Source organism: Microcaecilia unicolor, chromosome 1 (genome assembly GCF_901765095.1).
Source record: "Microcaecilia unicolor chromosome 1, aMicUni1.1, whole genome shotgun sequence".
NCBI classification, from domain to species: Eukaryota; Metazoa; Chordata; class Amphibia; order Gymnophiona; family Siphonopidae; genus Microcaecilia; species Microcaecilia unicolor.
The window spans coordinates 11,951,216-11,964,439 of NC_044031.1; the positions used below are offsets into that span (position 1 = coordinate 11,951,216).

A 13,224-nucleotide genomic window follows, 5' to 3' on the forward strand; every position below is an offset into this window, starting at 1 on the left:
CCATGAAACAGTTCTATTTTACTTAAAGCAAGTTCTATTCTTTACCTTCTATGTTCAGGCTAATTTAGTAAGTATATTTTTACGTTTATTTTTTATTATGTACTTTTTCTCTCGCTAGGAAGAAAAGGCTCCTGATGTTCGGTATGCTTAATGACTTTCGCTTATCGCAATGTCAGCTGCCGAACCAACGTCTTCATTAGGTTTTTAGTTTAATGAAGAAGTTGGTTCGGCAGCTGACATTGCGATAAGCAAAAGCTTTAAGTATACTGAACATCAGAAGCCTTTTCCTAGGAGTAGCCTAGTGGTTAGTGCAGTGGACTTTGATCCTGGGGAACTGAGTTCGATTCCCACTGCAGCTCCTTGTGACTCTGGGCAAGTCACTTAACCCTCCATTGCCCTGGTACAAAATAAGTACCTGAATATATGTAAACCGCTTTGAATGTAGTTGCAAAAACCTCAGAAAGGCGGTCTATCAAGTCCCATTTCCCCTTCCTTTTCCCTCCTAGCGAGAGAAAAAATACATAATAGAAAATGAACATAAAAATATACTTACTAAATTAGCCTGAACATAGACGGTAAAGAATAGAACTTGCTTTAAGTAAAATATAACTTATTATTGGCAAGTTTGCAATCAGATGTCTATTCTCATATTTACAATAACTAAGCTTCTGTAACAAATGTATGATTGGCTAATTGTGAATCTCTTCATGTGAACTTCAGGATCAGGTAACTCCCAACTTAGTTTATCTGGGGAACAAGTACCCTGAAGGTTTAGCCTTGCATCTCGCAGCCTGTCTGATAAAGAGCAGTTAAAGGGCTAAACGATATCTATGTACAAAGACCAAAAGGTGCTTTTAAATATCAACTTGAATATAATCATATATTCTGTATTCGTCCCTGGTAGTGATTAGCTTGGAAATGTATTCCCAACAGGGAGGGGGTGGAAAATTTACAATTTATTTATACAGATTTTTTATTGAACTCGTTAAACTGCTGTTCTCCTACAGTACTATACAATGCTCTTTTTTTTATTTATTTAGAAAAAGATGACCCTAAGAACAGTAATGCAGAGACACATAAATGGAAGCTCAGTGAGAAGCCTGAAGAGGAAAAGATGTTCTCAGAAAGAGAGAAAGAAGAGACTTCGTCCTGTTCTGACTGGGGAGAAAAGGGAAAAAATCAAAATAAACAAAAACCTTCAACAGGAAGCTCAGCTCCGTGTGAACATTGTACCAGTAATATCACACAAACAGTGGAAGAACAGACAAACCCAATGAGAGTTCAGAAATGTTTGTGTGATGGATGTGAGATATTCCTTAATAATCATTTAACTCTGAAATCACATCAGAGATCCGATACTGAAGAGAGACCATATACAGGTACGGACTGTGGGAAAACCTTCAATCAAAAGAGAGAACTACAGCAACAGCAGAAAACATGCATAAGAGAGACACACTGTATAGGTTCTGAGTGTGGGAAAGATTTCAGTAGGAAGAGAGAGAAACATGAGAACAATAATACAGAAACTAGAGTGTGTACAACTACAGTAGATGAGAAAACCTTTATCAATAAAGGGAACGTTACAAAATACCAGAAAAATGACACTGATGAGAGATTATCTGCATGTTCTAGTCGTGACAAAAGCTTCAGTCAGGAAGAAAATGTCATAAGAAATGCAAAATTCCACCCAGAAGAGATACTAGTTTCAAGTGCTGAATGTAAGAAAAAATTCAGCCATAGAGAAACATTCACAGATCATAAAACAGCTCAGACTGGTGAAGAATCAATGACTACTACTAAATCTGAAAAAGTCTTTTGCAGAAAGACAGACCTCTCAAACTACCAGAAAATTGAGCAAAATGAAAGCTTGTGTACTTCTGCTGACAGTAGTACAAGTGCTTGCTGGAAAGGAAACCTCCCAATGCACAAGAGAATCCACAAAGGAATTAAACCATTTAACTGTACTGAGTGTAATAAAAGTTTCAATCAGAAGGGAAACCTCACCAGACACCAGAGAATTCACACAGGAATGAAACCATTCATCTGCACTGAGTGTAATAAAAGCTTCAGTCAGAAGGAATACCTCACCAACCACCAGAGAATCCACACAGGAATTAAACCATTCATCTGCACTGAGTGTAATAAAAGCTTCAATCAGAAGAAATACCTCACAAAACACCAGAGAATCCACAGAGGAATGAAACCATTCATCTGCACTGAGTGTAATAAAAGCTTCAGTCGGAAGGAATACCTCACCAACCACCAGAGAATCCACACAGGAGTGAAACTGTTTATCTGCACTGAGTGTAATAAAAGCTTCACTCATAAAACAAGCCTCATAAAACACCGGATATTCCACACAGGAGTGAAACCATTCATCTGCACTGAGTGTAATAAAAGTTTCAGTCGGAAGGGACACCTCACAGAACACCAGAGAATCCACACCGGAATGAAACCATTCATCTGCACTGAGTGTAATAAAAGCTTCTCTCATAAAATAAGCCTCACACAACACGAGAGAATCCACACAGGAATTACACCATTCATCTGCAGTGAGTGTAATAAAAGCTTCAGTCAGAAGCAATACCTCACAATACACCAGAGAATCCACACAGGAATGAAACCATTCATCTGCAGTGAGTGTAATAAAAGCTTCAGTCAGAAGGGACACCTCACAAAACACCAGAGAATCCACGCTGGAGTGAAGCCATTTAGATGTTCTGAGTGTGGTAAAACCTTCACTGATAAGGGAAATCTCACAAGGCACCACCAAGTTCACACAGGAGTGAAGCCATTTACATGTAGTGAGTGTGGTAAAAGCTTCAGTGACAAACAAACACTCACCATGCACCAGAGTATTCATTCAGGAGTAAAACAATTTCTATGCACTGACTGTGGAAAAAGCTTCACAAAGAAATACATGATAATACACCAGAGAATCCACACTGGAGTGAAGCCTTTTGCATGTACTGAGTGTGGTAGAAGCTTTACTGTGAAAGAAGCACTCAGAACACACTGGAGAATCCACACAGGCATCAAACCATTTATTTGCACTGAGTGTAATAAAAGCTTCAGTCAGAAGGGACAGCTTACAAAACACCAGAGAATCCATACAGGAGTGAAACCGTTCATCTGCACTGAGTGTAATAAAAGCTTTAATCAGAATGTAAACCTCACAATACACCAGAGAATCCACACTGGAGTAAAGCCTTTTGCATGTACTGAGTGTGGTAGAAGCTTTGCTGTGAAAGAAGCACTCAGAACACACTGGAGCATCCACAAAGGCATCAAACCATTTATTTGCACTGAGTGTAACAAAAGCTTCAGTCAGAAAACAAGCCTCACAATGCACCAGAGAATCCACACAGGAATTAAACCATTCAACTGCAGCGAGTGTTATAAAAGCTTCAGTCAGAAGCAATACCTCACAGTACATCAGAGAATCCACACAGGAATGAAACCATTCATCTGCACTGAGTGTAATAAAAGCTTCAGTCAGAAGCAATACCTCACAATACACCAGAGAATCCACACTGGAGTGAAGCCTTTTGCATGTACTGAGTGTGGTAGAAGCTTTACTGTGAAAGAAGCACTCAGAAGACACCAGAGAATCCACACAGGCATGAAACCATTCATCTGCAGTGAGTGTAATAAAAGCTTCAGTCAGAAGGTAAACCTCACAAAACACCAGAGAATCCACACAGGAGTGAAGCCATTTAGATGTTCTGAGTGTGGTAAAACCTTCACTGAGAAGGGACATCTTGCAAGGCACCACAGAGTTCACACAGGAGTGAAGCCATTTGCATGTACTGAGTGTGATAAGACCTTCATTGACAAGGAAACACTCACTATGCACCAGAATAGCCATTGAGGAGTAAAAGAGTAAAACCATTTCCATGTACTGAGTGTGGCAAATGCTTCAGGTTGAAGGAATACATGATACAACACCAGAGAATCCACACAGGAGTGAAGCCATTTAAATGTTCTGAGTGTGGTAAAAGCTTCACTGAGAAGGGAAACCTGACAAGGCACCATAACATTCACATGAGAGTGAAGTCATTTACATGTAGTGAGTGTGGAAAGAGCTTCATTGACAGTGAAACACTCGCCATACACCAGAGAATGCATTCAGGAGGAAAACAATTTCTATGCACTGACTGTGGCAAAAGCGTCACAAAGAAATACATGGCAATACACCAGAGAATCCACAGCGGAGTGAAGCCATTTACATGCACTGAGTGTAATAAAAGCTTCTGTTAGAACGTAAACCTCAAGAACCTATAGAAATGATAAGTAGTAGTAGTAGAAACCACTGAATGATCCACACAGGAAGGTATATGTAAATTTCTAGGAGTGGAGGAAGAAACGACTAAAAAGCTGCAATGGCTGAGAGAAAAAAATCAGTAGTGACTATTACGCACGTCAGAAAATTATTTCTGTTTTTGGTGCATGGCGGAAACCAGGCAGTAATCGTCATTCTACGCACGTACACCATTACTACCCGGTTAACGCTTGAGACCCTACCACTAAGTCAATGGGTGGCGGTAAGGTGTCAGGCCCAAAATGGACGTGTGCCAATTTTTATTTTGATGACGTCAAGGACTGCTTTATGGAGCAGCTGGTTCAGGAACCAACAAGAGGAGGAACAATTCTAGACCTAGTGCTTAGTGGAGCATGATCTGGTTCAGGAGGTAATGGTGCTGGGGCCGCTTGATAACAGTGATCATAACATGATCAGATTTGATATAAGCTCTGTAGTAAGTACACACAGGAAATCCAATATGTTAGCATTTAACTTTCAAAAAGGAGACTATGATAAAATGAGAAAAAGGGCGAAAAAAAACTTAGAGGAGCAGCTGCAAAGGTGAAAAATTACATGGGGGGGGGGGGGGGGGCAGAGCAATATGGCTGAGAGGACACAGGAGAATCTGCTCTATCGTGCCTTCTAAGCATAAGGGTAAGGTGAGGTTTTATTCCCCTGAAGCCACCTCTACCCCTCTTGGTCAACTGAAATTGGATTCATTTGTGCTCCCGCAGAGGGCAGGAAATGAGGGTGAGATCCCAGCTCAGCACTGGACGCAGGGAGAGTCCCAGCATTCGGGAGAGACATCTTTGTTCCCCTCAGACCAGGTTGCTCCACCACTTCGACAACAGCAGACTATAGAGGAGGCTGTGAAGACTCCGAAGAAAAAGATGTGACGTCTTCAGCAGCCGCTGTGGGGGATTCTCCTGGGTCAAATCACCGGGCCTTGTTTCTGACTATCCCTTTTTGCTGGATGGATATTTTGGTTTGTTCACCCACTGGCACCCTTGGATCGTAATCCAAAATTACAACCCATTGATCCCATTACAATCTGCTACTAAAGGATTGCTGGAAGTACCCTCATCTAGGTTTATTAAGCTTACCATCTATCGAGAGTCTGGACCAACTTTATGGAATGCTCTACCGGATTCAGTTTGCAATACATCATCTTATTTGGCTTCCAGAAAACTACTTTGAAAGCACATTATTTTGTACAAGTTTTCCCTAGATGAGGATGTTGACAGTACGCTCATAGTATACTCAGATATTATATATTATCAGATTTGGTATTTGATCTACAAAACTGTCCACTCTGCAGACTTCACTTACCTAAGAACCAAATGGTGGAACTCCTTACCACCCACAATAAGAAAAATACAGGAATATACTAGATTCTGCAAAATCCTCAAATCGTTCCTATTCAAACAAACCTTCACAAAGAACGATCATATCTCAACAATTAATTATTACCTAAAGTGGTTATTACTCAATTTACCATTAACGTTCTCTTTGCTTCATGTACAATTTCTCATTCATAATAGATTTTCTAAATGTTAAACATCCATAGCTATCCCAGTATGTTTATGACATTGTATTGTAAAGTTGAATTCTTACAACAAATTACTTTCTTATGCATTATTCTTTGTTATGTATCTTATACAGTTTATTGTAAGCCACATCGAACCAAACTTGTTTGGGATAATGTGGGATATAAATGTCATAAAGAAATAAATCCATAATTTGCTCCTTTGGACTACAAAAATGTATTTTCTCGCTGTTTTCGTTGTTGAGTGTGATTCCTTTTACCTTCAGGTGGGTCTCCCTTCTGGATAACCTGTACCCGTATGTTTTAGGATCGGCTGAGACAAACTCTGTGATATGCTCACCCCTAGAGATCTCACTCTTTAATTCACTTAAATAGTCACCCAAAGGAGGATTCCATTTACCCTCCTTGCTCACAAAAATCAGAGTCTTGATAAGGACAGTGCTCTTGTAAAGCGTGATGAGCCCTGTACAGTTCTAACCTGCTTGCGTAGTTGTAAAAGAGGCTATGAAGATGTTAGTATTACCCGGTGGTGCACAAAATTCCTTTGTGCGCTTCCAGGTGCTGCATCATCGTCTATAAGATCACAAGACGACACGGTGTCTTCAGGGGGAAACAGGTGCATATAGAGCTCATCAGGGTCTCTTGTGATTCTTGTGGCAGGTAGATTTCTTCCTTGGCCAAACTTCCCCCACAAAGAGTTTAAGAACAGTTTTGTAATTTGTCATTTTGCAGGGTTCACGGTTATCTGATCAGCACGTAAAAGCACACTTTCTTTCTGATAGAAATCATCTATGTACCTGTTTTGTTGTTCAGCATCAGTACACCGCTGAGGAAACCCCGATGCTTCCTGCTTTGGACGCAGATGCATGCTTATGTATTCTCAAAGAGGTGTGTAGACACATGCAACACAACAGAAACATGAGTTTACCATGCAGCCTAACAGGAGGGAACAACTTGGCTTATACAAGCCCGAAATAATCGAAGGGTCCAAAATTTTCATAGATGATTTGGGGGTGACCAATAGGATATTCTTTAGTTTTATTGACAAAAAGGGTGTCTCGTGGAACTAAAGGTTTGGCTAACGCGGCTCTGCTCAGAAAGGCCGCATGTTCCCTATCTGTTTTAACCAAACTGTCCCACTCATGCTCTGAAAAATTTACAACCTTAAACCCTTTCTCTTTTAGGTAATCTGCCTTGCACTGTATTTTGTAGTTGAGTCTTTTTCAGAAGTTCTTTTTGTAAATCAAAAGTTGTAATCATGTTCTAGCTTGTACCGTCATGTGAAAGGTTCTCTTTCATCAAGCATCATGCTCTCAACACCGTAGTACTTTTCCTCAGGCATTTCCCCCACATAGTTTTGATTTTCCATGGTGTTAAAAAAGTGCTACCTTCAAAGGCCATGGCTTGCGGGAGCTTGGTAAGCTTCATGGGCAGAAATTTTAGAGAATCTATGAAGTGAATGACCAGCGCATCAACTCTGATTTATGAAAGCTTACCACATTGCGCTAACAAACTCATATCCATCGTTTCCTGCAACAGCTGACTGATGATGAAATAACCATCGTAGCCTTTTGAATTCTGAGCTATGAAAGTGTAGTCCTTGAACCGCTTGTCAATGAAACAACTTACGAACTCAGACAGTTCACCCCCTTGGATTCCCAGTCATGCTAACGGTAAAGATCCATTGTAAAGATGTAGTTGGGGATGTGTAACCCTGTCTCCTGCATATATTCACAGTTTTAAATTATATACCTTTCATGTGTTTTACGTCTAGCCAACCTTGTCATATAGCATAAGTGTTATTCGCCTTTCAGTACAGGATCACCGCACTGCAAACATGACTTTGCATTTGTGCTTTTTTTCTGTGTAAGAGTCGCACTTATTGCAAAATATTTTAGACAAGCATTCTCTCTCATTTTTGGATGTCAGGTTTGTATCTTGTTTTATACGTTCCTTACAGCCGGCAGTTAGGACACTTAGGACACCTCTCTCTACCACTGCCCGAACTGCACATGTGTTAGATAAACAAAGGTGACAGCATAATTTGCACGTATGGTTATGGCTGGTAAGGTGTTTACAGAAATGTTTCCTTACTATAGAACTGTTTGATATCAAAGATACCGTCAAAATGATCATGATGGAACAGCTGACAGTTGCTTGTTTTAAAAAGATACCAGCCATTTCTGGGCAAGTCACTTAACCCTCCATTGCCCCATGTAAGCCGCATTGAGCCTGCCATGAGTGGGAAAGCGCGGGGTACAAATATAATAATATATATATTTATACGATGTAGGACTCATACGTTGTGGGCCATCTAGCCCAGTATCCTGTTTCCAACAGTGGCCAAGCCAGATCACAAATACCTGGCAGAAACCCAAATAGTGGCAACATTGCGTGCTACCAATCTTAGGGCAAGCAGTAGCTTTCCCATGTCTGTCTCAATAGCAGACTATGGGCTTTTCCTCCAGGAACTTGTCCAAACTCTTTTTAAACCCAGATATGCTAACCACTGTTACCACATCCTCTGGCAAAGAGTTCCACAGCTTAATTATTTGGTTGAGTGAACAAAATCGTTGCTTCTATTTGTTTTAAAAGTACAGTGCACTCCATTTAGTGCACGTCGGATAAGCGCATGCTCTGTTTAACAGCATGCCGTACTTTGGTCCCGTTTTTGGCACCATCAATTTCTATTTATTTATTTATTGCATTTGTATCCCACATTATCCCACCTATTTGCAGGCTCAATGTGGCTTACATAGTTGTGTTATGACATTGTCACGCCGGAATATCAGATACAGTTAGTAGTGTGCAGAGATTGAGTAAGGGAGGAAAGAGGAAGTAATTAGGCGAGTGATTGTGGGAGTAGATTTTCATAGCTGGTTGGGTTGGTAAAGTGGGCCATTGAAGCTGTTGGTTCTCTTTGTAGGCTTTGTTGAAGAGGTGTGTCTTCAGAGATTTGCGAAAGTTATTTGTATCGGCGATTGATTTCAGATCTGTGGGTAGAGCATTCCATATCTATGTGCTCGTGTAAGAGAAGGTGGTGGCATGCATCAGCTTGTATTTTAGTCCTTTACAGCTGGGGAAGTGTAAATTGAGAAATTTGCGGGATGTTCTTGTGGCGTTTCTGGGTGGTAGGTCCACTAGGTTCAACATGTAGGTAGGGGCGTCTGTGTGCATGATTTTGTGTACAATCGTATATATCTTGAACGCAATGCGTTCCTTAAGTGGGAGCCAGTGCAGTTTCTCTCTAAGGGGTTTTGCACTATGGGGACAAACTTCGGTTTAGCCCACCACTGATAAGTGCAAGATTCGCTTATATGCATGGTTCAAGACTGCTCCTCTGTAGGAAACACTCCGCATAACCGCGCGCATGGAATATGGAAGCTGATTGGCACATGACAACCAACAAGATTTCAAATTTACTGCCTCTTTAACTGCCACAGGCAGAATAAGTGAAAGAATGTTGTTAGAGCGTACACCGGGGTCGTCGATGCAGCGGAACTGTAAGACTTTAACGCTTGCTGAACAAATAGAAGTTCTTAAAAAATTAGAAAACAAACAAAGTCAAGCACCTATTGCTAAAGAATATGGTGTCAATCCCAGTCAAATTTCACGTGTCTTGAAGCAGAAAGACCGGCTTCTGGAAGACTGGCAAAACAATACAAATCCACAACGGAAACGAAAATGGGCGGGAAAAGCTGAGGAGGTAGAAGATGCTCTTCTTCGGTGGTTTTCTTGAATCAGGAGCAGACAGTTTCCTATCAGTGGTCCACTGCTTATGGAGAAAGCTAACCAGCTAGCTGAAAGTCTTGGACTAACTGAATTCAAAGCCACTGTTGGATGGTTGGAAAGATGGAAGGAGAAGAACAGCATAAAATTCAAGAAACAGCATGGTGAGAAACAAGATGCTGATGACTTTGGTGCTGAAAATTGGGTTGTTTCAGTTCTTCCTACCATCTTGAACGAGTTTGCACCTCGTGACATTTTCAGTACTGACGAAAATGGTCTCTACTGGCGAGCGATTCGTGATGGAACACTTGCATTCAAACATGCCAAAACTACTGGAGGTAAAACATTGAAGGACCGACTGACGATCCTCCTTTGCTGCAATATGGATGGGAGTGAGAAGTTGGAACCCCTCATCATTTGAAAGAGCAAACAGCCCTGTTGTTTCAAGAAAGTTAAACGACTTCCTGTGTCATACGAGGCTAACGCAAATTCATGGATGACTGGGGAAATTTGGAAGCAGTGGCTAAAGAAGTTACACACTAGAATGCGGGCACAAAAGCGTCAGATTTTGCTGCTTTGTGATAATTGATGATGTCAGGCTGTCTAACGTCAAGGTGGTCTTCCTGCCACCAAACACTACCTCTCTGATCCAACCTATGGATCAGGGCATAATAGCCAATTTCAAACAACATTATTGGGCTCTTGTGCTACATTGTCTGATGAGCGTTATGGATGACCAGACTGGCAAGGATAAACGTGCTGTTGAACTGGCTCGTAATCTATCATTGTTGGATTCCCTATATATGCAGAAAGAAGCCTGGAATCATGTTACACAGGCAACCATTGTGAACTGCTATAAGCGGGCAAGCTTTGTTAAGGATGTGGAGAGGAACAAAACAGATGCAGCTGTTGCAAACGCGTCAGATGAAGAGATTATTGACATCCCAGCCGGTGTTACTGAAGAGTTCCATCACTACGTAGCTGTTGATTACGATCTACAAACAGCTGACGACAGCACTGATGTCGAGATATGCGCCTACATGCAGGCAACAACGGCTGATGATGGAACAGATGAAGAAATGAGCAGCGAGGCACATGCTGACGAAATTCAACAACCTCCTCCTGTCACTTTTGCAAGAGCACTGGAAAGTCTCAACACCGTGCGGGCCTATCTGGAGGCCACTGGATGTCAGTGCTATGACAGTTTTTACCGTCTGGCAGACGTAGTCTATGGAACTCACAGACCCAAGAGTGTACAGAGGACTATAACTGATTACTTCAAGTAAAGCCTAATGTCAGTTAACTGAGACTGTATACTGTACGTAAAATAATAAACAGTACTGTACATATGTTTATCAGATGTCAAGCTTCTTTGGGTCACAACGGTTAAGTGCACGCTCTGGTTAACTGCATGTATTTCTTTGGTCCCTGATGCTAGAGAAGGCAGATCAAGGGCGCACGGGACTTGGGGAAGGACAGACTATATGTTAATCTCAGAGGACCTCTTTCACTGCGTCAGGGATTGCAAAATCGAAGAAATAATGATATCCGATCATAGCCCCATCTGGTTTGAATTGGAGGCCCCAGGTAGCGTCCAACCGGCCAGACGGTGGCGATTTCCCAGTTATTTAGCAAAAGATAAATCCTTTCAAAAATTTCTAATCAAAACGTGGGAAGAATTCGAGTTATACAATAGAGACCATAAGTCTAATCCTCAATTGTTTTGGTGCACCGGTAAGGCGGTACTCCGGGGAGAACTGATTGCATATGTGGCAAATAGACGTAAAAGGGCCACAGTCAGCCTTATCCATCTAAATAGACAATTGCAAAAGCTAGGCGCCGCTACACGGTGCGACCATCCGTAGTTACCAGGGATGCCTACCTATCTGCCCAGGCTGCTATTAACTCACTGTTACATGAAAAAATGCTAAGAAATCGGACCTTTCAAAAATATAGATTCCAGAGATTTGGGAATAGAGTGGGCGGTCTGTTAGCTCGGGTGGTGCAGAGAAAAGGAGGGAATAGAACAATATCAACGCTGAAAGACAAGGGGGGAAATATCACTAATAGGCCAGACAAGATTCTTCAGATACTCCAAGAACACTTTAAAAATCTTTACACAGCCGAACAAACTAGGGGGGGAGAAAGAAATAAATGATTTTTTTGCGTAAAGTCCAAATGCCGCAATTAGGAGAGTTAGAGATATCACAGCTGGATTCCCCACTACAACCTAAAGAATTACAAGAAGCAATAAAGGGGCTGAAGTCTTTCTCGGCACCTGGGGTGGATGGATATTCAGGAAAATTTGCAATATCATTTGTTAGCTCCCCTATTTGAATATCATCAGGCTGTCATCTGAGAGAGGAAATTCCCCCTATATGAAAATACTGCTTGTATCTCCCTACTATTGAAGCCAGGAAAACCCATAGAGGAGGCAGAATCATATAGACCCATTTCCTTGATTAATGTGGATATTAAGCTGCTAGCAAAGGTCCTGGCAGTGAGGCTCAGAAATTGTCTGCCCAGTGTGATAGGGCCTGCGCAGGTGGGATTCATCCCTAAGAGACATTCAGTATTACATATTAGGAGAACCCTGTTAGTAATGGCCCAGTGTCGATATCAAGACAACCCGGGGATAATAGTGAGCCTTGACGCCACCAAGGCATTTGATAGGGTTGGATGGGACTTTTTGTTCCACATACTTGAATGGATAGGAATACCTGCTGGATTACGGCAAGCAATCCAGGCCCTCTACACTGGCATGGAGGAACAGGTAGCGGCCAATGGAGGGGGTCTTAAGGGGTTCCAGATAGGACGAGGTACGCGGCAAGGTTGCCCTCTCTCCCCGTTATTGTTTGACTTAACATTAGAACCGATGCTTCGACTATTAAACTCTGATCCAGGGATTAGTGGTGTATTGATCAGGGGACAAGAGGTTCGGGCACTGGCATACGCAGATGATGTTCTTCTGGTTTTGACAAACCCGCAACAATCCTTTGAGACAGCTTTGAAAGTGATATAGGAGTATGGTCATCTGTCAGGGTTTAGTCTCAACCTTACCAAGTCCTGTGCAATGCCCATAGATGCCATCACTAGAGCAAGCTGGCGGGGGGAGTTTCCAATTAACTGGATAGACGCAAAAATGAAATATCTAGGGGTGTTTCTATCGAACGATCGGTTCTCTTTGTACAGGGATAATAATGATCCACTGATAGACATGACCAAAAGCAAATTGTCCATGTGGAGAGAATTACCACTCACTATACGGGGTCAAATAGCACTATTCAATATGATGATCGCCCCTAGATGGCTATATGTTTTCCAACAATTACCTCTCTTCTTGCAAAATAGGGATGAAAAAACGTTGAGGAGACTAATACAAGATTATTTGTGGCAGGGGAGGAAACCTAGAATACCGTACTATCAGATAGCGACCCCAAGGGAGGGAGGGGTCATGGGACTCCTAAACGTTAAATTAATGACAGTTGCATGCTCCATATAAATGATTGGTACCGTGGGACCTCTGACTTCTCCCTTACTAAGATAGAGACCTCTGTGTTCCCGGGAATCCATTTCAGTCACCTACTCCACTCTGGAGGTAACCCACCTACTGATGCTTTTAAAAGACACCCTTTGCTGAGGTCCC

General features: G+C 41.8%; 1 protein-coding gene across 1 annotated transcript in view; it reads left to right on the plus strand.

The window, feature by feature from the left end:
• Window positions 1–4,488, plus strand: part of LOC115467914 (gastrula zinc finger protein XlCGF26.1-like) — a 29,334-nt gene extending 24,846 nt beyond the window's left edge. Inside the window, exon 2 of the mRNA XM_030203347.1 lies at window positions 2,233–4,488. Within this exon, the coding sequence (XP_030059207.1) occupies window positions 2,233–3,871 (1,639 nt within the window). The 3' untranslated portion in view covers window positions 3,872–4,488. The remainder of the gene's footprint in view (window positions 1–2,232) is intronic.
• The last annotated feature ends 8,736 nt before the right edge of the window (window positions 4,489–13,224 follow it).